The sequence below is a fragment of the Amaranthus tricolor genome, chromosome 8, assembly GCF_026212465.1.
Source record: "Amaranthus tricolor cultivar Red isolate AtriRed21 chromosome 8, ASM2621246v1, whole genome shotgun sequence".
NCBI lineage: Eukaryota > Viridiplantae > Streptophyta > Magnoliopsida > Caryophyllales > Amaranthaceae > Amaranthus > Amaranthus tricolor.
The window spans coordinates 28069279-28096127 of NC_080054.1; the positions used below are offsets into that span (position 1 = coordinate 28069279).

Sequence of the window (26849 nt, forward strand, 5' to 3'; positions counted from 1 at the left end):
TAATTTGGGGAAGCAATTTTGGGCCGAAGCGGTGGCTACGACATGTTATTTGATCAACCGTCCCCCTAATACCGCCTTGAAGTTCAAGTCGCCACAAGAGGTGTGGTACAACACTCCGGTAAATTATTCTAGTCTTAGAAATTTTGGTTGTCCAGCTTACTTTCATGTAAATGATGGCAAGTTAGAACCTAGGGCTAGAAAAGGTATTTTTGTGGGATATGGAGTGGGTGTAAAAGGGTATAGGGTATGGTGTAATGATTCAAAGAAAATAATTGTTTCTAGAGATGTTGTTTTTGATGAAAATAGTATGCTTGTATCTAATGTTGAAAAACCTTTTGATAATGATGTAAATGATGATGCACAAGTGGAGGTTCAATCTTCTAATATTGATGATGAGAAAAATTATGATGATGTTCAACAAAGGACTCCTCCTTTGTCCACAACTAGGCAAAGAAGGAAGATCGTGGCTCCAAGGAGGTATATTGAAGAGTGTGATTATGTGGTTTATGCTCTCAACATTGCTAGCGAAGTCGAAGGGTTGAATGAACCAAGTACGTACAAGGAGGCTATGGCCTCGAATGACTCAAGCAAGTGGTTGATTGCTATGAAGCAAGAGATGGAGTCTCTTGCAAAGAATGGAACTTGGGATATCGTTGTTGCACCAAAGAAAAAGAAAATTGTGGGGTGCAAGTGGATATTCAAGAGGAAGGAGGGTCCTTCAAGTGATATTCCTCCCATCTACAAAGCAAGGGTAGTTGCAAAGGGATACTCTCAAATTGAGGGTGTTGATTTTTATGAGGTTTTCTCACCGGTGGTGAAACACTCTTCTATAAGGGCATTGCTTGCTTTGGTGGCGATGAAGGATTTGGAATTACATCAATTGGATGTAAAGACGGCTTTTCTTCACGGTGAGCTTGAAGAAGAAATATTTATGAAGCAACCGGAAGGTTTTGAGGTAGCCGGTAAGGAAAATCATGTGCGTAGATTGAAGAGGTCATTGTATGGGTTGAAGCAATCTCCAAGGCAATGGTATAAAAGGTTTGATTCCTTTATGATTTCACATGATTTTATTAGAAGTTCTTATGATAGTTGTGTCTATTTTAAGAAGTTTGAAGATGGTTCTTTATTATATTTGCTCTTATATGTTGATGACATGCTAGTAGCATGTAGTTCTTTGTTTAAGGTGGAGAACTTGAAAGAGTTGCTTTCAAGTGAATTTGATATGAAAGATCTTGGTGAAGCCAAGAAGATTCTTGGGATGGAGATTTTGAGAGATCGGGTTAAGGGTACCTTATACCTTAGTCAAAGGAAATACATTGAGAAAGTTGTGCAACGTTTCTCTATGGATGATGCTAAAGGTGTGTCTACTCCTCTTGCTTCTCATTTCAAATTATCCAAAAATTTGTGTCCACAAACAAAGGCGGATGAAGAGCAAATGGTAAGAATTCCATATACTAGTGCCGTTGGTAGCGTTATGTATGCTATGGTATGTTCTAGGCCCGACATTGCTCATGCGGTGAGTTTGGTGAGTAGATATATGTCTCATCCGGGGAAGGGACATTGGGAGGCACTAAAGTGGTTATTGAGGTATTTGAAAGATACTTCAAATGTTTGTCTCATGTATGGGAAAAATGCAAGCGAGCTAACCGGGTTTTGTGACTCGGATTATGGTGGTGATCTAGATAATAGAAAGTCCACAAGTGGGTTCGTGTTCACTTTGGGTGGTTCGGCGATAAGTTGGCAATCATCGCTGCAAGATGTGGTTGCTCTCTCTACAACCGAAGCGGAGTACATAGCCGTGGCCGAGTCATTCAAAGAGGCAAAGTGGCTTAAAGGTCTTGTTGGTGAGATGTGCAATAAAGTGTGTGAGGTAAGTGTGCATTGTGATAGTCAAAGTGCAATTCATTTGGCTAGAAATCAAAATACATTTCATAGAAGATCCAAGCACATTGATATTAAGTATAATTTCATCCGGGATGAAGTTGAGCACAAAAGGGTGTTGTTGAAAAAGATTGACACTACGGAAAATCCGGCCGACATGATGATAAAGTCATTACCTACTACCAAGTTTGAATTATGTGTTGACTTGGTAGGTTTAGCTCCTTGCTTGAAGTAATGCCCTCTTGGGGCATTTTGAGGTGTGTATGTTTTTTATTATGAAGTGGATTGATGAATGTTTTGACTTGGGTGAACTTAAGTCAAGGTAGAGATTGTTATGAATGGTAGTGTGTGACTTGAGTGCACATTAAAGGCTTGAATTCATGAGTGTGACTCTTGGATGGTGGTAACTAAATGGGTGTAATTATGTGTGGAGTATTCATGAAGAATTATGGGTGTTAATGAAGATTAATGAAGAAAATGGAAGGGTTTGATTTATTGTATGCTCGATCAAATTCTGACAGAGGAAGCAGTAAGGTCGCTCGACCTACCCGCTCGACCGAGCGAGTCATTTTGGTAGGTCGAGTGGTCAGACAGAATGCCCAAGTTTTGGCTGATACTCGCTCGACCGAGCGAGCTCTCTGATCCGGTCGAGCGGATCCTCTGATATGCATGGATGATTGTTTTCGACCTTTTAAGTGAGCTATTCATCTTCATGTACCTAGTACTATAAATAGGGCTCTCATACTCACACATCAAACATAACATCAAACACAACCCCTAAGCCAAACACATAGCCTTTTTTTGTTTGTTATCTCTTTCTCAATTGTAATTCTTCATTAAGAAGTGTTGTTTGTATTCTTTTGATATAATATAAACAGAAACTCCACACCACGGAGGACGTAGCCATCATTGGGTGAACCTCCTTAAATCTTTGTGTCCTTTTTTTAGTTACATTGTCAAACTTTGTTTTGTTCGTTGTTGTTTGTTCTTAGCATCGTAACGATATTGGCGTTCATTTCAATAGACATATATATATATATATATATATATATATATATATATATATATGTATATATGTATATATGTATGTATATATGTATACATATATGTATATATATATATATGTATATATATATATATGTATATATATATATATATATGTATATATATATATATATATATATGTATATATATATATATATATATGTATATATATATATATATATGTATATATATATATATATATATGTATATATATATATATATATATGTATATATATATATATATATATGTATATATATATATATATATGTATATATATATATATATATGTATATATATATATATATATGTATATATATATATATATATATATATATATACATATATATATATATATAATTATGAGTTTTTGTTATTTCTTTAAAGGGTGACATCGAAGACAGCAGCACAAGCAGGAATATTTCCAGTTTCATCAATTTTAGCAGATGCCTCAGCTCCGGTATCGTCGTCACGATGATTACTTTCGTTAATAGAATTCATCAGCTTGTCTTTGATAGAGTCCCAGTCAATTTTATTCTTTGGATACTTGCTACAAGGTCCGGTTTCCACGTATATCTGTAAAGGAACCATAGTATAAACAAATTTAACTAGGGCGAAGTGATCAGAAAATCAGGGGCGGAGCAAATAATTTTGAGACCCTCTTTATTTTTCATAAATTTTAAAAATCTGTATTACGTAATAACTAAAAATGTACGTTGATAGTAAACAAAAACAAAAACCTTATTGGAAGAGCCATCGCCAGCGACCCACCAGGCCAAGACCCATGCACAATTATTAGGTTGTCCTTGTACATTGGAGCCAACATAAACAACCGCCCCCATAGAGCCCTGTGAATCTTTTGGAGGAACGCCTCGATGAGTTGACTTACCCGAACGAGTCATCGGAATACTAGGAGGATACGAGCCAAACACTTTACCAGACCAATCTTTATAGTCATGTAAGGTGATTGTTCCCACTCCATCATTGAGCATACATGCTCTTGTTGTTGCTTGGGATGGTTGTGCATTCACATTGCTGTATGCCATTTTCACATCATCCCCTAGCCCACTTTCAGCTCCCGATCCTAATTCTGCCTTTAGCTTGTCTAGAGCTGCCCTGTGGTTATCACTGGTTGCTGATGAAGAGGCCATTTTTCTGTCACAAAAGAAATCATAAAACTGTAATTAATAAAAATGCACAATAATTTTTAAATCTACGTATATGTCGTTGATTTAATATTCTTTTTGAGTAAAAATAATTTATTTAAGTGAAGGCAAATTGATGTTAACTAATGCGCAAAAATGTTTTAAGCCTAAGAATCATGGGTTAGTGTTGTAGTTGAGTGCTTTACCTTTATTCACCCTTATAATATATATATATATATATATATATATATATATATATATATATATATATATATATATATATATATATATATATATATGAGTCAGATTTAATTTTCACCACCTAAGAATATTTGATTAATTCCCCCCTCTTGGACCCTTAGCTTGATTGGGGGATTATCTAGCATATTCCAAATTAAAAAAAATTTCTAACTTTTTAATTTAGGGTTTGTGGGTCCACCTGCTCAGAGCGACCTCTAATGATAATCATTCAAAGCTAAAATCTAGGATGCGTCATTATCACCATACTCGGTATATCACGCTTAGAAAGCTATGATTAAGGTCTGGGGGAGATGGAAAACAACTGGCTATACCCTTATCAAGAGAAGTAATTAAGAAGATTGCGACCAATTAGACCCTCAATGTGAGAAAGACACACCATAAACACAACAAAAACTAGTAATTAAATTCTATAACATTATTATTTCATATAAATCCCTCCATTCAACAATGTTGTGAAATTCAATATACATGCATCAAGTTAGTGCTCAAAATTATAGCATTACAAAAAAGTGATAAACGAAAATTACCTAATAAATTGATGATGCTTGATGTTAATATTTGAATTTGTGTATATCAATGTATTGGTGTGAGGAACTCCCTACTTCCCACTCTTATTTATAGGTACAATAAGTAGTAAAACTCTATAGGGCTGGGAAGTATTCAATCAAGGAAACGTGTCCTGGCCGGTGCAACCCCATAATTTAAAAGTATATCTGTTTTACTTATATTTTGAGATAGTAAACTCTTAAAATATATAATATACAAACTAAGTGTGGAAAAACATTAAATAGTTAAAAAAAATAATTCAAAAAGCTTTTAGTTATGTCTGGAATAACATTTTTTTTACGTATAGGTGGAAGTAGAGGTGTTCATTCGGTTGATCGGGTCGGTTCTGGACGGGTGTTATTCGGTTCAATTGTATTTCGGATCGGTTATTTTTCGGATGCGTGTTACGACGGGTAACAATCGGGTCAGATCGGTTATTAGAGCTATCGGGTTTGCATCGGTTTGGTGTAGTTTGAAGTTCGTGTCGAGTAGTCAATCGGTCTCGGACTGCCATCGGTTAATAATTGGTTCGGTTTTACCGGGTACAGATCGGATTTTCGGGTATTATTTTTCAGTAGAATTCGGCTACTAATTACTAATTACTATAGATCGAGTCAATATCAAATTAAGTTGTTAGACATTTTTTAATTGATGATAAGAATCCCCTTAGTTAAAGCAAAAAAGTTAAAATGCAAATCAGTTAATGATTATTACTTTGTTACTTTTACTTGTTTGACTGTAAATTAAAATTAAAGTTTTATCATTTTTCATCTAATTTGATTAAAAATAGTTAAAATAAAATTTCTATTACTTTATTAGATTAACTAATAAGATGATTGAATATGAGTCGATCACACCTCTATATTAAAAATTGGTTCAGGTTTACATCATTTCGATTAAAAATTTAAAAGTATATGATATGATATAGGTGGAAGGAAGTGAAAGGATCCATAATTTAAAAGTACATCTGTTTTACTTATATTTTGAGATAGTAAACTCTTAAAATATATAATATACAAACTAAGTGTGGAAAGACATTAAATAGCTAAAATACCATAATTCAAAGAGCTTTTAGTTATGTTTAAAAACATTATTTTTTTTTAAGTATAGGTGGTAGTAGGTGTGTTTATTCTGGTGATCGGGTCGGTTCTGGACGGGTATCATTCGGTTCAATTGTATTTCTGAATCGGTTATTTTTCAGATGCGTTTTACAATGCGTAACAATCGGGTCAGGTCGGTTAGTCACGGTTCGGTTGAAGATTAATTATTTGAGCTATCGGGTTAGCATCAGTTTGGTGTAGTTTTAAGTTCATGTCGAGTAGTCAATCGGTCTCGGACTGTCATCGGTTAATAATTGGTTCGAATAATGTCAATTCGATAAACCTAAAAAAAGAAACATTTTTTCGAGTCGGTTAACTTTCGATTTCAGTTCGGAATTTCGAGTCGGGTCACATTTGAACAGCTCTAGATGGAAGGAAGTGAAAGGCAAGAAAATTAAATTCATAACTTTATCTAGAAAAATGCTACATATTCTAATTAAAATAAAATCTTATTCTCGAAAATATATATGTTATCTTAATTCGTTATATGTTGTGAGTCTTTTAGAAAAAAATGTAATAACTAATATTACGAATACTCGATATTTTCTTTATTTTAGGAATTTATACAAAATTATTAATTATTATGACGATGCATTTCATTTTTCATACAGTAATTTAAACATCTTCAAATTGTATAATATGATCCCATATAATTTGGCACAAATTTTTGTTCCAATATTGTTTGAAAAATAACTCACATATGATCACACATTAAAAAATTAAAGAAAGGTTGACTAATATATATACGTGATACGTTACTCTTCCTAATACCAATTGATTTTAAACGATGGAACCTCATCGAATTTATGTCCAGTCAACTCTTGGCTTGTGTGCTTGTGTGGATCTTGTGTACAAGCTTAAGTTTTTTAAAATATCAGTATTGACGGTTTCAAATCACTAGAAACAAAACAAACTTTGTCTTAGCTTCCATAAAAAAATAACCTACAGATTCAAAAAGAATGGCGTTACTGTAAAATTAAAAACATAGGCTTAGAGTGTTGGAAAAAATCTAAATGTGATCCCACGTCGGAATTAGAGAGAGGTTATCAACTAACATATATACTTGATGAGTTATTCAAACTAATGCCAATTAATTTTAAAATGAAATTCATCAAATTTATATCCAATTAACTCTCATTTATATTGGTCTGTATACAAACCCAAATTTATCAAATATAATTACAAAATTAAAGCCATGGTAAACGATTGTTTATCCGTCTACAACAAAGAACAAAGTAATAGAAAAAGACTAGTAATCCATCAAATGTTTTTTAATTCATTAATTATTTAACATGTCACTTTTCCGGTAAAGACAATGATATTCGGTGGTTTTGAACAGCATATTCATCAAGGATGTTCACATTTTTAGTTTGGACCAATCATATTATATTGCTCAATTTTTAATTTCGTAATTTTATAAGTTAATTTCAATTAATATCGGTTCTTCTCAACATTTGGAAAGTATGACTTCTTTTATCAACTTCAAATAAGTGCAAATTTGAAATTATTCTTTTATTGTCAGTCCTATATTATTTTTTCAGAGGGGTTTCAGGCTTTCAGCAGCATGACTCTTCATGAGCATATTAATTAAAACAGTCGCGCTTGCATTGGGACTCTTGATATTTTAAGGAGCCTTAGCTATATCTATTTTTTGATATATTTATATATGGGTTACTCCCTTTGTTCTTTAAAGAACGTCATATAAGTTATTTGTGTATTTCTGTTGTTGTTGATTTAAACAATTATTCTATTTATATCACAAATTTTTTGGACAAAAAACTCTTGTTTATATTCATTTTAATATTTTAATAATGTTATGGTCATCACATATGTTCCAGTAAATTCATTTTAACAATTTCTATTCCATATAGTTCTCACATATTTTCCACCAACCTTATAAAATTATTTTTTTATTAATCGTGCTTCCTATATTTTATACTCCTTAATGATGATTGTTGTTAGTAATTTTTTGCTTATTTTGAAGATTTATGCGACTTTACCCATTTTGGCTATTCATGTTGATTTTGAGAGGTTTAGATCATTTATAAGCATAATTCTTATGGTTTTAATGATAAAGGAGTTTAGTAAGGAGATTATTTCTCGTTTGAAGATGTTATACAATGAAAATTGGCAAAAGAGTTGAAAAGTGTTCAAAATGCAAAAGTTTTGAAGTGAAATTTGATACATACTCACTCTTTTGATCATAACTTTTGATAGAAAGATTGCATTAATGCAAGATTTGCGGCCATGGAAACTAGACTTGAAGAGCTTTCCAACAGTAGATTATATGTTCAATTTTGATAACCGAGCAAGAAATGACGACCGTTTGAATTTGCTGAGATTTTTCAGCACAAAATGCCGACTTGGCTTTTGTGGAAGAAAAGTGACCGCCGACTCGGCGTTAGGTTATGGAAAAATCATTGTTTTGCTTCATTAAAAGCCGACTCGGCTTTCTGCTGAGGTCCTTGACCGCCGAGTCGTAGTTTGCCACTAACAAGCTTCTGACGGTTAATTTTTGGAACCATTATAAATAGTGGCGGTTATTATTATTATGAGGAAGATCATTAGGGTAGTTTTTAATTAATTTATTCAGAGATTTATTTTTCCTGTAAGTTTTTATTGCAAAACCTTGTTGTTACATGAATTCCTCTTGCAATTTACATTATCGTTCTTCGTAATTAGTAAGTTTTCTTTGTTAATTGCTTTGTCATTTATCTCTTGCATTGAAATTATTCATCGTTATATGTTCAGTATTTCTCCTATGCCATCATTCATTATGAATTACATATTTACAATGATGTTTAGTGACTAAACCTTTTTCTCTAGGGTTAGGGTATAATCCCTAATTCGAAGCACGGGATGACATTGTATCGATTGATTGTGTGAATTTGGGTCTATAATTAAATCTACGCTTAATGACCTCGATTTAAACATGTTTATTAACCTTTTCAATAATACGGAAGTTTGAGATTAGGATAAATTTAGGATTGAGATATTTTTAGGTTAAATTCCTACTAGTTTAGCCAATAAACGAAAGTTTGAGGATTAACACTAGTTTGGTCTTAAATCGATATTAATCAATTGAGCGTAAGCTTGAGATTAATCAAATCACATTTAATTATTCCAATGACTTAATTCATACAATCATGAGAGTGATCGATTCCCAAGTTTGAATTAAGTGATGCCCGACACCCTAGACTTTGTTGCATCATTGTTATCTCCATACAAGTTATTGTTTTGGTTTCAGTTTTTGCATCGTAGTATTAATTTCTCCAACCATATTGTTTTCTTGATCCGTGTCTTGTAGTCATGAAACAACCAATTTGATTGACTCGCCTCCTTGTGTTCGACCTGCAGCTACACGTAAACTGTACGCTCGCGGTTATTAAAATTTGCACCTATCAGGACCCAAATGTTAGAACCTGTACATGAGTTGACTATCGCACTTGAGTTTATACTATTTGAGCGTTTGAACTTTACTATTTATTTTAGCTAGTACGTTTTATTTCGGACTTCACTTGATTTTTTTTATGAGGCCAATGGGCTCTCAAGTTGTAAACATTAAGACTTCCGCTGATTTACTATTTCCGTTTCTTTTGATTACATATTACTTTATCAATAGAACGTCATCGATCTTTGAAAAAGTTTAACTTAAATGTTCGGCGTGTAACTTAACTATATTTTACATAGAAACGTAAGCAAGTTACAAGTAAAAATATAATCATATTGTATCAAAAACACAACAATGGATTCAGGATATAGCATAAATTCACAAGATTTATCCCAATAGGGTTTTGTATGACAAAAATACATGTAGGATGAGTTGCAAGTTACAAGCACTTTTCATCTCCAAAAGAGAAAAAGAAAGAACTTCACAAGCACTCAAGAAATAAAAAACATATAAGGAGTAGATATTTAGTTATTTATTGTACCATATATACTAATGATGTGCATGTTAACATTCAAGCACACTACTATATAATGTACAATGTCATACCATACTCCATTTATTATATATATTTTTTTCCAAACTCAAAGTAACAGAGTAAATATTATATATTATGAGTTTTTGTTATTTCTTTAAAGGGTGACGTCGAAAACAGCAGCACAAGCAGGAATATTTCCAGTTTCATCAATTTTAGCAGATGCCTCAGCTCCGGTATCGTCGTCACGATGATTACTTTCGTTAATAGAATTCATCAGCTTGTCTTTGATAGAGTCCCAGTCAATTTTATTCTTTGGATACTTGCTACAAGGTCCGGTTTCCACGTATATCTGTAAAGGAACCATAGTATAAACAAATTTAACTAGGGCGAAGTGATCAGAAAATCAGGGGCGGAGCAAATAATTTTGAGACCCTCTTTATTTTTCATAAATTTTAAAAATCTGTATTACGTAATAACTAAAAATGTACGTTGATAGTAAACAAAAACAAAAACCTTATTGGAAGAGCCATCGCCAGCGACCCACCAGGCCAAGACCCATGCACAATTATTAGGTTGTCCTTGTACATTGGAGCCAACATAAACAACCGCCCCCATAGAGCCCTGTGAATCTTTTGGAGGAACGCCTCGATGAGTTGACTTACCCGAACGAGTCATCGGAATACTAGGAGGATACGAGCCAAACACTTTACCAGACCAATCTTTATAGTCATGTAAGGTGATTGTTCCCACTCCATCATTGAGCATACATGCTCTTGTTGTTGCTTGGGATGGTTGTGCATTCACATTGCTGTATGCCATTTTCACATCATCCCCTAGCCCACTTTCAGCTCCCGATCCTAATTCTGCCTTTAGCTTGTCTAGAGCTGCCCTGTGGTTATCACTGATTGCTGATGAAGAGGCCATTTTTCTGTCACAAAAGAAATCATAAAACTGTAATTAATAAAAATGCACAATAATTTTTAAATCTACGTATATGTCGTTGATTTAATATTCTTTTTGAGTAAAAATAATTTATTTAAGTGAAGGCAAATTGATGTTAACTAATGCGCAAAAATGTTTTAAGCCTAAGAATCATGGGTTAGTGTTGTAGTTGAGTGCTTTACCTTTATTCACCCTTATAATATATATATATATATATATATATATATATATATATATATATATATATATATATATATATATATATGAGTCAGATTTAATTTTCACCACCTAAGAATATTTGATTAATTCCCCCCTCTTGGACCCTTAGCTTGATTGGGGGATTATCTAGCATATTCCAAATTAAAAAAAATTTCTAACTTTTTAATTTAGGGTTTGTGGGTCCACCTGCTCAGAGCGACCTCTAATGATAATCATTCAAAGCTAAAATCTAGGATGCGTCATTATCACCATACTCGGTATATCACGCTTAGAAAGCTATGATTAAGGTCTGGGGGAGATGGAAAACAACTGGCTATACCCTTATCAAGAGAAGTAATTAAGAAGATTGCGACCAATTAGACCCTCAATGTGAGAAAGACACACCATAAACACAACAAAAACTAGTAATTAAATTCTATAACATTATTATTTCATATAAATCCCTCCATTCAACAATGTTGTGAAATTCAATATACATGCATCAAGTTAGTGCTCAAAATTATAGCATTACAAAAAAGTGATAAACGAAAATTACCTAATAAATTGATGATGCTTGATGTTAATATTTGAATTTGTGTATATCAATGTATTGGTGTGAGGAACTCCCTACTTCCCACTCTTATTTATAGGTACAATAAGTAGTAAAACTCTATAGGGCTGGGAAGTATTCAATCAAGGAAACGTGTCCTGGCCGGTGCAACCCCATAATTTAAAAGTATATCTGTTTTACTTATATTTTGAGATAGTAAACTCTTAAAATATATAATATACAAACTAAGTGTGGAAAAACATTAAATAGTTAAAAAAAATAATTCAAAAAGCTTTTAGTTATGTCTGGAATAACATTTTTTTTACGTATAGGTGGAAGTAGAGGTGTTCATTCGGTTGATCGGGTCGGTTCTGGACGGGTGTTATTCGGTTCAATTGTATTTCGGATCGGTTATTTTTCGGATGCGTGTTACGACGGGTAACAATCGGGTCAGATCGGTTATTAGAGCTATCGGGTTTGCATCGGTTTGGTGTAGTTTGAAGTTCGTGTCGAGTAGTCAATCGGTCTCGGACTGCCATCGGTTAATAATTGGTTCGGTTTTACCGGGTACAGATCGGGTTTTCGGGTATTATTTTTCAGTAGAATTCGGCTACTAATTACTAATTACTATAGATCGAGTCAATATCAAATTAAGTTGTTAGACATTTTTTAATTGATGATAAGAATCCCCTTAGTTAAAGCAAAAAAGTTAAAATGCAAATCAGTTAATGATTATTACTTTGTTACTTTTACTTGTTTGACTGTAAATTAAAATTAAAGTTTTATCATTTTTCATCTAATTTGATTAAAAATAGTTAAAATAAAATTTCTATTACTTTATTAGATTAACTAATAAGATGATTGAATATGAGTCGATCACACCTCTATATTAAAAATTGGTTCAGGTTTACATCATTTCGATTAAAAATTTAAAAGTATATGATATGATATAGGTGGAAGGAAGTGAAAGGATCCATAATTTAAAAGTACATCTGTTTTACTTATATTTTGAGATAGTAAACTCTTAAAATATATAATATACAAACTAAGTGTGGAAAGACATTAAATAGCTAAAATACCATAACTCAAAGAGCTTTTAGTTATGTTTAAAAACATTATTTTTTTTAAGTATAGGTGGTAGTAGGGGTGTTTATTCGGGTAATCGGGTCGGTTCTGGACGGGTATCATTCGGTTCAATTGTATTTCTGAATCGGTTATTTTTCAGATGCGTTTTACAATGCCTAACAATCGGGTCAGGTCGGTTAGTCACGGTTCGGTTGAAGATTAGTTATTTGAGCTATCGAGTTAGCATCGGCTTGGTGTAGTTTTAAGTTCATGTCGAGTAGTCAATCGGTCTCGGACTGTCATCGGTTAATAATTGGTTCGAATAATGTCAATTCGATAAACCTAAAAAAAGAAACATTTTTTCGAGTCGGTTAACTTTCGATTTCAGTTCGGAATTTCGAGTCGGGTCACATTTGAACAGCTCTAGATGGAAGGAAGTGAAAGGCAAGAAAATTAAATTCATAACTTTATCTAGAAAAATGCTACATATTCTAATTAAAATAAAATCTTATTCTCGAAAATATATATGTTATCTTAATTCGTTATATGTTGTGAGTCTTTTAGAAAAAAATGTAATAACTAATATTACGAATACTCGATATTTTCTTTATTTTAGGAATTTATACAAAATTATTAATTATTATGACGATGCATTTCATTTTTCATACAGTAATTTAAACATCTTCAAATTGTATAATATGATCCCATATAATTTGGCACAAATTTTTGTTCCAATATTGTTTGAAAAATAACTCACATATGATCACACATTAAAAAATTAAAGAAAGGTTGACTAATATATATACGTGATACGTTACTCTTCCTAATACCAATTGATTTTAAACGATGGAACCTCATCGAATTTATGTCCAGTCAACTCTTGGCTTGTGTGCTTGTGTGGATCTTGTGTACAAGCTTAAGTTTTTTAAAATATCAGTATTGACGGTTTCAAATCACTAGAAACAAAACAAACTTTGTCTTAGCTTCCATAAAAAAATAACCTACAGATTCAAAAAGAATGGCGTTACTGTAAAATTAAAAACATAGGCTTAGAGTGTTGGAAAAAATCTAAATGTGATCCCACGTCGGAATTAGAGAGAGGTTATCAACTAACATATATACTTGATGAGTTATTCAAACTAATGCCAATTAATTTTAAAATGAAATTCATCAAATTTATATCCAATTAACTCTCATTTATATTGGTCTGTATACAAACCCAAATTTATCAAATATAATTACAAAATTAAAGCCATGGTAAACGATTGTTTATCCGTCTACAACAAAGAACAAAGTAATAGAAAAAGACTAGTAATCCATCAAATGTTTTTTAATTCATTAATTATTTAACATGTCACTTTTCCGGTAAAGACAATGATATTCGGTGGTTTTGAACAGCATATTCATCAAGGATGTTCACATTTTTAGTTTGGACCAATCATATTATATTGCTCAATTTTTAATTTCGTAATTTTATAAGTTAATTTCAATTAATATCGGTTCTTCTCAACATTTGGAAAGTATGACTTCTTTTATCAACTTCAAATAAGTGCAAATTTGAAATTATTCTTTTATTGTCAGTCCTATATTATTTTTTCAGAGGGGTTTCAGGCTTTCAGCAGCATGACTCTTCATGAGCATATTAATTAAAACAGTCGCGCTTGCATTGGGACTCTTGATATTTTAAGGAGCCTTAGCTATATCTATTTTTTGATATATTTATATATGGGTTACTCCCTTTGTTCTTTAAAGAACGTCATATAAGTTATTTGTGTATTTCTGTTGTTGTTGATTTAAACAATTATTCTATTTATATCACAAATTTTTTGGACAAAAAACTCTTGTTTATATTCATTTTAATATTTTAATAATGTTATGGTCATCACATATGTTCCAGTAAATTCATTTTAACAATTTCTATTCCATATAGTTCTCACATATTTTCCACCAACCTTATAAAATTATTTTTTTATTAATCGTGCTTCCTATATTTTATACTCCTTAATGATGATTGTTGTTAGTAATTTTTTGCTTATTTTGAAGATTTATGCGACTTTACCCATTTTGGCTATTCATGTTGATTTTGAGAGGTTTAGATCATTTATAAGCATAATTCTTATGGTTTTAATGATAAAGGAGTTTAGTAAGGAGATTATTTCTCGTTTGAAGATGTTATACAATGAAAATTGGCAAAAGAGTTGAAAAGTGTTCAAAATGCAAAAGTTTTGAAGTGAAATTTGATACATACTCACTCTTTTGATCATAACTTTTGATAGAAAGATTGCATTAATGCAAGATTTGCGGCCATGGAAACTAGACTTGAAGAGCTTTCCAACAGTAGATTATATGTTCAATTTTGATAACCGAGCAAGAAATGACGACCGTTTGAATTTGCTGAGATTTTTCAGCACAAAATGCCGACTTGGCTTTTGTGGAAGAAAAGTGACCGCCGACTCGGCGTTAGGTTATGGAAAAATCATTGTTTTGCTTCATTAAAAGCCGACTCGGCTTTCTGCTGAGGTCCTTGACCGCCGAGTCGTAGTTTGCCACTAACAAGCTTCTGACGGTTAATTTTTGGAACCATTATAAATAGTGGCGGTTATTATTATTATGAGGAAGATCATTAGGGTAGTTTTTAATTAATTTATTCAGAGATTTATTTTTCCTGTAAGTTTTTATTGCAAAACCTTGTTGTTACATGAATTCCTCTTGCAATTTACATTATCGTTCTTCGTAATTAGTAAGTTTTCTTTGTTAATTGCTTTGTCATTTATCTCTTGCATTGAAATTATTCATCGTTATATGTTCAGTATTTCTCCTATGCCATCATTCATTATGAATTACATATTTACAATGATGTTTAGTGACTAAACCTTTTTCTCTAGGGTTAGGGTATAATCCCTAATTCGAAGCACGGGATGACATTGTATCGATTGATTGTGTGAATTTGGGTCTATAATTAAATCTACGCTTAATGACCTCGATTTAAACATGTTTATTAACCTTTTCAATAATACGGAAGTTTGAGATTAGGATAAATTTAGGATTGAGATATTTTTAGGTTAAATTCCTACTAGTTTAGCCAATAAACGAAAGTTTGAGGATTAACACTAGTTTGGTCTTAAATCGATATTAATCAATTGAGCGTAAGCTTGAGATTAATCAAATCACATTTAATTATTCCAATGACTTAATTCATACAATCATGAGAGTGATCGATTCCCAAGTTTGAATTAAGTGATGCCCGACACCCTAGACTTTGTTGCATCATTGTTATCTCCATACAAGTTATTGTTTTGGTTTCAGTTTTTGCATCGTAGTATTAATTTCTCCAACCATATTGTTTTCTTGATCCGTGTCTTGTAGTCATGAAACAACCAATTTGATTGACTCGCCTCCTTGTGTTCGACCTGCAGCTACACGTAAACTGTACGCTCGCGGTTATTAAAATTTGCACCTATCAGGACCCAAATGTTAGAACCTGTACATGAGTTGACTATCGCACTTGAGTTTATACTATTTGAGCGTTTGAACTTTACTATTTATTTTAGCTAGTACGTTTTATTTCGGACTTCACTTGATTTTTTTTATGAGGCCAATGGGCTCTCAAGTTGTAAACATTAAGACTTCCGCTGATTTACTATTTCCGTTTCTTTTGATTACATATTACTTTATCAATAGAACGTCATCGATCTTTGAAAAAGTTTAACTTAAATGTTCGGCGTGTAACTTAACTATATTTTACATAGAAACGTAAGCAAGTTACAAGTAAAAATATAATCATATTGTATCAAAAACACAACAATGGATTCAGGATATAGCATAAATTCACAAGATTTATCCCAATAGGGTTTTGTATGACAAAAATACATGTAGGATGAGTTGCAAGTTACAAGCACTTTTCATCTCCAAAAGAGAAAAAGAAAGAACTTCACAAGCACTCAAGAAATAAAAAACATATAAGGAGTAGATATTTAGTTATTTATTGTACCATATATACTAATGATGTGCATGTTAACATTCAAGCACACTACTATATAATGTACAATGTCATACCATACTCCATTTATTATATATATTTTTTTCCAAACTCAAAGTAACAGAGTAAATATTATATATTATGAGTTTTTGTTATTTCTTTAAAGGGTGACGTCGAAAACAGCAGCACAAGCAGGAATATTTCCAGTTTCATCAATTTTAGCAGATGCCTCAGCTCCGGTATCGTCGTCACGATGATTACTTTCGTTAATAGAATTCATCAGCTTGTCTTTGATAGAGTCCCAGTCAATTTTATTCTTTGGATACTTGCTACAAGGTCCGGTTTCCACGTATATCTGTAAAGGAACCATAGTATAAACAAATTTAACTAGGGCGAAGTGATCAGAAAATCAGGGGCGAAGCAAATAATTTTGAGACCCTCTTTATTTTTCATAAATTTTAAAAATCTGTATTACGTAATAACTAAAAATGTACGTTGATAGTAAACAAAAACAAAAACCTTATTGGAAGAGCCATCGCCAGCGACCCACCAGGCCAAGACCCATGCACAATTATTAGGTTGTCCTTGTACATTGGAGCCAACATAAACAACCGCCCCCATAGAGCCCTGTGAATCTTTTGGAGGAACGCCTCGATGAGTTGACTTACCCGAACGAGTCATCGGAATACTAGGAGGATACGAGCCAAACACTTTACCAGACCAATCTTTATAGTCATGTAAGGTGATTGTTCCCACTCCATCATTGAGCATACATGCTCTTGTTGTTGCTTGGGATGGTTGTGCATTCACATTGCTGTATGCCATTTTCACATCATCCCCTAGCCCACTTTCAGCTCCCGATCCTAATTCTGCCTTTAGCTTGTCTAGAGCTGCCCTGTGGTTATCACTGATTGCTGATGAAGAGGCCATTTTTCTGTCACAAAAGAAATCATAAAACTGTAATTAATAAAAATGCACAATAATTTTTAAATCTACGTATATGTCGTTGATTTAATATTCTTTTTGAGTAAAAATAATTTATTTAAGTGAAGGCAAATTGATGTTAACTAATGCGCAAAAATGTTTTAAGCCTAAGAATCATGGGTTAGTGTTGTAGTTGAGTGCTTTACCTTTATTCACCCTTATAATATATATATATATATATATATATATATATATATATATATATATATATATATATATATATATATATATATATATATATATATATATATATATATATATATATATATATGAGTCAGATTTAATTTTCACCACCTAAGAATATTTGATTAATTCCCCCCTCTTGGACCCTTAGCTTGATTGGGGGATTATCTAGCATATTCCAAATTAAAAAAAATTTCTAACTTTTTAATTTAGGGTTTGTGGGTCCACCTGCTCAGAGCGACCTCTAATGATAATCATTCAAAGCTAAAATCTAGGATGCGTCATTATCACCATACTCGGTATATCACGCTTAGAAAGCTATGATTAAGGTCTGGGGGAGATGGAAAACAACTGGCTATACCCTTATCAAGAGAAGTAATTAAGAAGATTGCGACCAATTAGACCCTCAATGTGAGAAAGACACACCATAAACACAACAAAAACTAGTAATTAAATTCTATAACATTATTATTTCATATAAATCCCTCCATTCAACAATGTTGTGAAATTCAATATACATGCATCAAGTTAGTGCTCAAAATTATAGCATTACAAAAAAGTGATAAACGAAAATTACCTAATAAATTGATGATGCTTGATGTTAATATTTGAATTTGTGTATATCAATGTATTGGTGTGAGGAACTCCCTACTTCCCACTCTTATTTATAGGTACAATAAGTAGTAAAACTCTATAGGGCTGGGAAGTATTCAATCAAGGAAACGTGTCCTGGCCGGTGCAACCCCATAATTTAAAAGTATATCTGTTTTACTTATATTTTGAGATAGTAAACTCTTAAAATATATAATATACAAACTAAGTGTGGAAAAACATTAAATAGTTAAAAAAAATAATTCAAAAAGCTTTTAGTTATGTCTGGAATAACATTTTTTTTACGTATAGGTGGAAGTAGAGGTGTTCATTCGGTTGATCGGGTCGGTTCTGGACGGGTGTTATTCGGTTCAATTGTATTTCGGATCGGTTATTTTTCGGATGCGTGTTACGACGGGTAACAATCGGGTCAGATCGGTTATTAGAGCTATCGGGTTTGCATCGGTTTGGTGTAGTTTGAAGTTCGTGTCGAGTAGTCAATCGGTCTCGGACTGCCATCGGTTAATAATTGGTTCGGTTTTACCGGGTACAGATCGGGTTTTCGGGTATTATTTTTCAGTAGAATTCGGCTACTAATTACTAATTACTATAGATCGAGTCAATATCAAATTAAGTTGTTAGACATTTTTTAATTGATGATAAGAATCCCCTTAGTTAAAGCAAAAAAGTTAAAATGCAAATCAGTTAATGATTATTACTTTGTTACTTTTACTTGTTTGACTGTAAATTAAAATTAAAGTTTTATCATTTTTCATCTAATTTGATTAAAAATAGTTAAAATAAAATTTCTATTACTTTATTAGATTAACTAATAAGATGATTGAATATGAGTCGATCACACCTCTATATTAAAAATTGGTTCAGGTTTACATCATTTCGATTAAAAATTTGTTCGGGTTAAGTCGGTTTTAGCCGGATCAAGTTCGGTTTTGAGCATGATTAGCGTCGGGTATGACTTGGGTCGGCCACTATTAGGTTTGGGTAATCTCGGTTAACGGTTATATGTCGGTTATAAAAATCAGTTGCAGTTCGGGTTTGATTTTATGATTTTCGATCGTAAATCGGTTCGGGCGCAACTTCGGTTCGATTAATATCGATTCGATAAACGTAAAAAAGAAACATATTTTGGAGTTGGTTAACTTTCGATTTCGATTCGAATTTTCGAGTCGGGTCACATTTGAACAGCTCTAGGTGGAAGGAAGAAAAGGCAAGAGAATTAAATTCATAACTTTATCTAGAAAAATGCTACATATTCTAATTAAAATAAAATCTTATTCTCAAATATATATATATATATATATATATATATATATATATATATATATATATATATATATATATATATATATATATATAATCTTAATTCGTTATTTGTTGTGAGTCTTTCAAAAAAAATGTAATAACTAATATTACGAATACTCGATATTCTCTTTATTTTAGGTATTTATACAAAATTATTATGACGATGAAATTCATTTTTCATATAGTAATTTAAACATCTTCAAATTGTATAATATGATCCCATATAATTAGGCACAAATCTTTGTTCCAATATTGTTTGAAAAATAACTCACATATGATCACACATTGAAAAATTAAAGAGAAGTTGAATAATATATATACTTGATAAGTTACTCTTCCTAATATCAATTAATTTTAAACGATGGAACCTCATCGAATTTATCTCCAGTCAACTCTTGGCTTGTGTGCTTGTGTGGATCTTGTGTACAAGCTTAAGTTTTTTAAAATATCAGTATTGACGGTTTCAAATCACTAGAAACAAAACAAACTTTGTCTTAGCTTCCATAAAAAAATAACCTACAGATTCAAAAAGAATGGCGTTACTGTAAAATTAAAAACATAGGCTTACAGTGAGAGAGTGTTGGAAAAAATCTAAATGTGATCCCACGTCGGAATTAGAGAGAGGTTATCAACTAACATATATACTTGATGAGTTATTCAAACTAATGCCAATTAATTTTAAGATGAAATTCATCGAATTTGTATCCAATTAACTCTCATTTATATTGGTCTGTATACAAACCCAAATTTATCAAATATAATTAGAAAATTAAAGCCATAGTAAACGATTGTTTATCCGTCTACAACAAAGAACAAAGTAATAGAAAAAGACTAGTAATCCATCAAATGTTTTTTAATTCATTAATTATTTAACATGTCAGTTTTCCGGTAAAGACAATGATATTCGGTGGTTTGAACAGCTAGGTTGCACTGAAACGGACACGGATACGGACACGGACACGACACGGGTACGGGAAAACGCCAACTTAAAAATGGCGGACACGGGGACACGAAAATGGCAATATAATAAATATATCAAATTAAAGATAATTTTACAATCTTTCATTTGATATTTGTAAATAAACACTTTAAAAACATAAAAATACTTTATGTTTGTAATTTATGTTTATATTTTTTGTAATTGATCTTAAAATACTAATTGAAGTTTGTAATTGAATTTAAAAAACAACGATTAGCACATATATAAAAAAAAACTTTAAATAATAGTTAACACATAGACCAATAATTATATATGATTAACAAATAAAACATAATTAAAAAATTTTAATAATAATTACTCCTAAACATACACGCATTCCCACGCCCCACTTTCTCAGTTACTTTACCCATATGACTTTTCCTATTCCTATCCTATCTTTTTCTCTCTTAATAGTAATTATTGCAAATGTAGATGTGCTTCTACAAGTTCTGAATTGCTAGTGTAAAAGTAAATTTTTTGAGAAGTGATATTAAATTTTAATTTTTCAAAAAGGAGATCATGAGGTGAGAGAAAAAAATTTATCATCTCCTTCATGAAGACTTAAACTCCATCAATTCCAACATTTAAGAAGTTTTCTTCATCAGTGGTGAGTCGACCATCAACCTTCAATATTTCAAGGCTTCTTAGTCCGGTTCTTTTGTTTTTGGGTCCAATCTTGTCAAAAATATCTAAACTCGCCAAAAATCGCCCAAAATCGCATAGACTCGCTATCAAGTCCGGTTCATGATGGTCAAAACGACGATAAGCGTGGCGGAACGCCGTTTTTACATACACCGTTACAAAACGCGAGTTCTCGGAACGGTAGACTGAGAATCCGAGTGAGAGAAGAACTTCTCAGTTCTGTCTTTTGTTTAAAATTTAAATTTTTTTTTTTAAAAAACGTGTCCTTCACCCTTGCCGTGTCCGCGTGTCCGAAAAAATATTAAAATATTGGACACTTCATTTGGCGTGTCGGACACGGATTTTCGCGTGTCCGTGTCCGTCACGGGAGACGTCTGTCAAATGGCGTGTCCGTGTATCAGAGTTGAACAGCATATTCATCAAGGATGTTCACATTTTTAGTTTGGACCAATCATATTATATTGCTCAATTTTTAATTTCGTAATTTTATAAGTTAATTTCAATTAATATCGGTTCTTCTCAACATTTGGAAAGCATGACTTCTATTATCAGCTTCAAATAAGTGCAAATTTGAAGTTATTCTTTTATTGTCAGTCCTATATTATTTTCTCAGAGGGTTTCAGGCTTTCAGCAGCATGACTCTTCATGAGCATATTAACTAAAACAATTGCGCTTGCATTGGGACTCTTGATATTTTAAGGAGCCTTAGCTATATCTATTTTTTGATATATTTATATATGAGTTACTCCCTTTGTTCTTTAAAGAACGTCATATATGTTATTTTTGGTATTTTTTTTTGTTGTTGATTTAAACAATTATTCTATTTATATCACGAATTTTTTGGACAAAAAAACCTTGTTTATCTTCATTTTAATATTTTAATAATGTTATGGTCATCACATATGTTCCACTAAATTCATTTTAACAATTTCTATTCCTTATATTTCTCACATATTTTCCACCAACACTAGTGGAAAAAATCTCATTTGCTGCTTCTCATTTGCTGCGGTTTTTGTTTATTCGCAGCAATAAATCGGAAAAAGGAATTATAAAAAAAAAAAGAACACTTAATTGCTGCGGTTTTTGATTGTGACCGCAGCAAATAATCATTAAAAATGCTTAATTGCTGCGGTTATGTATTGGGCCCGCAGCAAATAACTTTACAGCAAATAACTACAGCTAAATAACAATATGGAAAGCATTTATTGCTGCGGTTTTCTTCCTTGACCGCAGCAAATATCCCTTGTTTATTTAATTTTTTTTTTTTAAAACCCGCCTTTTTATTATAACGTTTCATTCTCTTGTCTTCTTCATCGAAAACTGCATACACACTGTACCATTGTCTTCTTCAACTTCTTCTTCTTCAAGTTCCATTCCTCTTCAATTTCGCATACACGAAAAACCCACACGGTTCTTCAAGTTCGTAAATTACATTCTTCTTCAACTTCCTTCTTCTTGTTCAAGTAAGTTCTTTAAACCTATTTCAATATAAAAGAATTAGAAAAAAAATAGAAAACATTAATTGCTGCGGTTTTGTGTTTGACCGCAGCAAAAACCCACATTTAATTGCTCCGGTTCTTTATTAACCGCAGCAAATACTTCCATCTTCACTTAATTGCTGCGGTTAGTGCTTTGCCCGCAGCACTTGTTGTTTCAAAAACCCGCCATTCTAACGTTAAAATAACCTAAAAGTATGCACGCACGAAATGCTTTCATTTTTTACATATTAGACGACTGTTGCATTTCTTCATTCACTCATCTCTGAAACTACCGGTTTTCTTCATCATAATTTGTTCGATTATTGTCTTCAATCTTTCTTCTTCATCATCTTTTTGTTCTTGTTCTTCTTTGATCATCATTCTTGCTCTTCTTATTGCTTTTCTTCATCATAATCAAACTTCAAAACTGCGTCTGTATACACATTGTTGTTGCTCTTCAAACCCACGAAATTTCGACTTATAATTAGTTCTTGCTCTTCTTCAAGGTATAATTTTTTAAAGCTTATTAGTTCTCAAACCCATTATTGTTCAAGCTTGTGTACGTTTATGGGTACGGTGCTTAGTTTTTTTTATACTAATTTTTATTTTCATTGTATAGGTTATACACTAACCCACCAAAACCCACGACAGTTTAAGGTATTTTTTTCATTTTGAAATATCTCATTGATTTTAATTTCTTTTTATATATGATTGTAAACTGTGGTATGTAATGGATTTGTTCAAACTAATACATATTGTTTGATTTTTTTTATATATGGTTGACTTTAAATAATGGGTTTTGGGACTGTTGTGTAGTTTGGCAAGGTGATAGTGACATTTGGCTTTTGTCATTTTTAGATTATTAGGGGTTGTGGACTGTAATGATTGTTCAAACATATCCGAGTTAGGTTGTTTTGAGATTGTGTATGGAAAGATGATAATGATTTTGGTATTTTGATGAATTGAATATGAAATTGGAATAATAATTTTGATTTTGAATGTGATATTGTGACTTTGTTTGTGATTTTAATGGTATGAATTGATTATGAATAAGGAAGTTTTTAGTGATGTCTAAACTCAATTTTAGTGTTGGATCGAGTTCATTGATAAGCCACTAGACCGGATTTTAAGGATGAATTGGACTTATATATGCTTATTTGTACTCTACGTCTAGTTATAAATTTTCAAATAAGATCACTATTATTAGGTTATATAATTTGATGTATATTAAAGTCAATTATAACTTTAAATTTTATTTTTTTAAAAATTTTTAGAAAGATTATTATAATCAAAGAGTTTAATTAAGTACCTTCAAATAATTTGTAGCAATTCTAAAGTGACCAATAATTATAGTTATAAAGTAATCACCTACAAGTTTAAAATGATCAATTTTTATAGTATAATTGAAGTCATCATTAACAATCTTAAAAAACATTATTAATTATTAATTTTTATTGTTTTTATATGAATATTATTAATTATTGTTTTGTTTTGAATCAATTAATCACACTAATTAGGATGACAAACGATCGTTCTTGGATGTATGGAAGCATTGAATCGTCGGAATTTATTGATGGCGTATTAGAATTTTGTAGTATTGCGGTTGAACATCAAGTTAGGACGGGGGGAGTTGGTTTTTATTGCCCATGTGTCAGTTGTGGCAATGTATCAAAGGTAGATAGTGTTGATATCCTTAGGGAGCACATACTTCGACGTGGGTTTAGGCCTCAATATCATGTTTGGGTTTGGCATGGTGAGGAGGGAGTTTACAAAGAGAAAAGTGTTGTTGAAGATGTCAATAATGTGGCCGATGTCAATGAGGATGTAATAGATCATGTTGATGGGTATGAGACAGATGAAGAGAATGTCGATGAGGATGTGGATCGTGTTGATGAGATGATGGAGGGAGTCGAGGATGAGTTAGGAAAACGTCCTCGTGTTTTTGACTTGTTGACAGAGGCTTCTCAAAAGCCTTTGTACCCTGGATGTACAAAGTTCACCAAACTAACAGCAGTGTTGACAATTTTCAACATTAAGTCAAAGTTCAATTGGAGTGACGCTAGTTTCACAATGTTATTAGAAGCGTTAGGTGAGTTGCTTCCTGAGGGAAATGAACTTCCAAAGTCGACATATTATGCCAAAAAGCTCATGTGTCCTTTCGGCTTAGAGTACCAGAAGATTCATGCGTGTCCGAATGATTGTGTGTTGTATCGGAATGAAAACGAGAACTTAGAAGAGTGTCCTTGGTGTGGGTTATCGCGCTACAAGCGTAAAGGGGCTCGGGATGCTAAAGGGCCCCCGGCTAAGGTATTGTGGTATCTTCCAATAATACCTAGATTCAAGCGCTTGTTTTCTATAAAGAAAGATGCGTTAAATTTGAGGTGGCATGCAGATAGGGTGAAGAAAGGTCACTTGCTCACACATCCATCTGATTCTCCGGAGTGGAAGAGTATTGATAGGTTGCATAAGACTTTTGGGGATGAGGTTCGTAATTTAAGGCTCGGACTGTGTACGGATGGAATGAACCCGTTCGGCAATCTTAGTTCTCAACATAGTACTTGGCCGGTACTTTTAGTGATCTATAATTTGCCACCTTGGTTGTGTATGAAGCGTAAGTACATAATGCTTTCGCTTCTTATCTCGGGTCCTAAACAACCTGGCAATGACATAGATGTGTATCTTGCACCTCTCGTTGAGGATTTGAGAAAGATGTGGGATGAAGGCGTTTCAGTGTTTGATGCATATGCTAATGAGGAGTTCACCTTGCGTGCAATGCTTTTATGCACCGTTAATGATTTTCCGGCATATGGCAACTTATCGGTGTAACACCCCGTAATTTATCGGGTTTAAGAAATAATATAATAAAATAAAATAAATACGTATTATTAAATTATATTATTCCACATAGATAATTTTAAGAAATAAAGTGAGTTAAATTTTAACGGTAACGAGTTTTATCGCGTACGAGGCTATCGCGTAACGTTTCTTTCTATTTTAACAATAATATAATATTGACTTAATAAATTAATTAAATTAAATTAAAAAAAAATAATAATAATTGAGAGGGGAGTGAAGGGGTGGCCGGTTGTTGTGAGGAGGAATGGGAGGAGTTTGTAACTCCTCTCATAAGTGAGTATTATGGCACATTAAGCTCACCTCTTAAGTGCCTATTAATCATTAAGCATCATTTGAGTTTCCTCACTTTTCCTAAGTTTTCAAAGTGAACAAATTCAGAAAATTTTCCTCTTTTCTTGCTCTTGTTTCGGTATTCAAGAAGAAGAAAAAAAAAAACTTTGTTCAATCCAATCTTCAAATCAAAGGGGTAAGTAAGTTGAGTTGTTATTTATAAATTTTATTTATAAGAAATTCTAGTATGAGATTATATAATATTTCTTTCAATATGATGATATCCTATGACTTATTAGGAGGATTGAGTATTTTATATAAGTTTTCTTTAATAATCCTTTGATAAAATTGATTTGTTAAAAGGGTTATATCATATTTCTGTTATGCAAAATTTTCCTTGATTTACATTCTTTAACAAAGTTTAAATTTGTTATAAGAATAAAGTCTACTCAAATGTTAAATTGAATTTATTTTACGATTTATATTTCTCTAACAAGATTTTAGTTTGTTAGATGAAATTTTAAGTGTGTGGATTAAGTGATGTAAGTATCCATGAGTTTATAAATCCTTTAACAAAATTTGATTTGTTTAAAGGATTGTCCTTATATATATATGTTCGATTTAAAATAAAAAAAATGTTGGTTTATGATTCTCTACAAAATTTAAATTTGTTGAGAGGATCAAATATTTAATTTACTTATCATGGTTATGAAATTTTAAATGTTCTTGAAGATCTTGAGGATGAGTATGTTTTAAGTTGTTAGCCTTATGTTTTGATGATGGCTTAGATTGTTGATGGACTTTGTGTATTGCCAAATGTGTGGAAATATCAAGTGGTTGTGTGATAGGAAAATTGGTCTTGTTTGTTTTATTTTAGTAGAATGAAAATTCGGTTTCGGTTGATGTGT

At 32.2% G+C, this 26849-nt stretch overlaps 3 protein-coding genes across 3 annotated transcripts; all 3 read right to left on the reverse strand.

Annotated features, from left to right (window-relative positions):
- Window positions 1-3304: 3304 nt before the first annotated feature.
- On the reverse strand, window positions 3305-4074 carry LOC130821755 (jasmonate-induced protein homolog). The gene is made up of 2 exons (XM_057687537.1): window positions 3664-4074; window positions 3305-3499 (listed from the first exon to the last, which is right to left on the reverse strand). Exons 1-2 carry the CDS (start codon window positions 4072-4074, stop codon window positions 3305-3307), a joined length of 606 nt encoding a protein of 201 aa, XP_057543520.1.
- A 5647-nt stretch (window positions 4075-9721) lies between these two features.
- LOC130821222 (jasmonate-induced protein homolog) lies at window positions 9722-11652 on the reverse strand. The gene is made up of 3 exons (XM_057686900.1): window positions 11598-11652; window positions 10415-10829; window positions 9722-10250 (listed from the first exon to the last, which is right to left on the reverse strand). Exons 2-3 carry the CDS (start codon window positions 10823-10825, stop codon window positions 10056-10058), a joined length of 606 nt encoding a protein of 201 aa, XP_057542883.1. The 5' UTR covers window positions 10826-10829; window positions 11598-11652; the 3' UTR covers window positions 9722-10055.
- A 4809-nt stretch (window positions 11653-16461) lies between these two features.
- LOC130821224 (jasmonate-induced protein homolog) lies at window positions 16462-18434 on the reverse strand. The gene is made up of 3 exons (XM_057686903.1): window positions 18380-18434; window positions 17155-17569; window positions 16462-16990 (listed from the first exon to the last, which is right to left on the reverse strand). The coding sequence occupies exons 2-3, from the start codon at window positions 17563-17565 to the stop codon at window positions 16796-16798; spliced, it is 606 nt and encodes a 201-aa protein (XP_057542886.1). The 5' UTR covers window positions 17566-17569; window positions 18380-18434; the 3' UTR covers window positions 16462-16795.
- Between the last annotated feature and the right edge of the window lie 8415 nt (window positions 18435-26849).

Excerpts from the sequence above, each read along its gene's own strand:
- LOC130821222 (XM_057686900.1), bottom strand. The coding sequence starts at position 10,825 with ATGGCCTCTTCATCAGCAATCAGTGATAACCACAGGGCAGCTCTAGAC. Across the intron at positions 10,251-10,414 it reads GCGATGGCTCTTCCAATAAG|ATATACGTGGAAACCGGACC; the intron begins GTTTTTGTTTTT and ends GTTCCTTTACAG.
- LOC130821224 (XM_057686903.1), bottom strand. The coding sequence starts at position 17,565 with ATGGCCTCTTCATCAGCAATCAGTGATAACCACAGGGCAGCTCTAGAC. Across the intron at positions 16,991-17,154 it reads GCGATGGCTCTTCCAATAAG|ATATACGTGGAAACCGGACC; the intron begins GTTTTTGTTTTT and ends GTTCCTTTACAG.
- LOC130821755 (XM_057687537.1), bottom strand. The coding sequence starts at position 4,074 with ATGGCCTCTTCATCAGCAACCAGTGATAACCACAGGGCAGCTCTAGAC. Across the intron at positions 3,500-3,663 it reads GCGATGGCTCTTCCAATAAG|ATATACGTGGAAACCGGACC; the intron begins GTTTTTGTTTTT and ends GTTCCTTTACAG.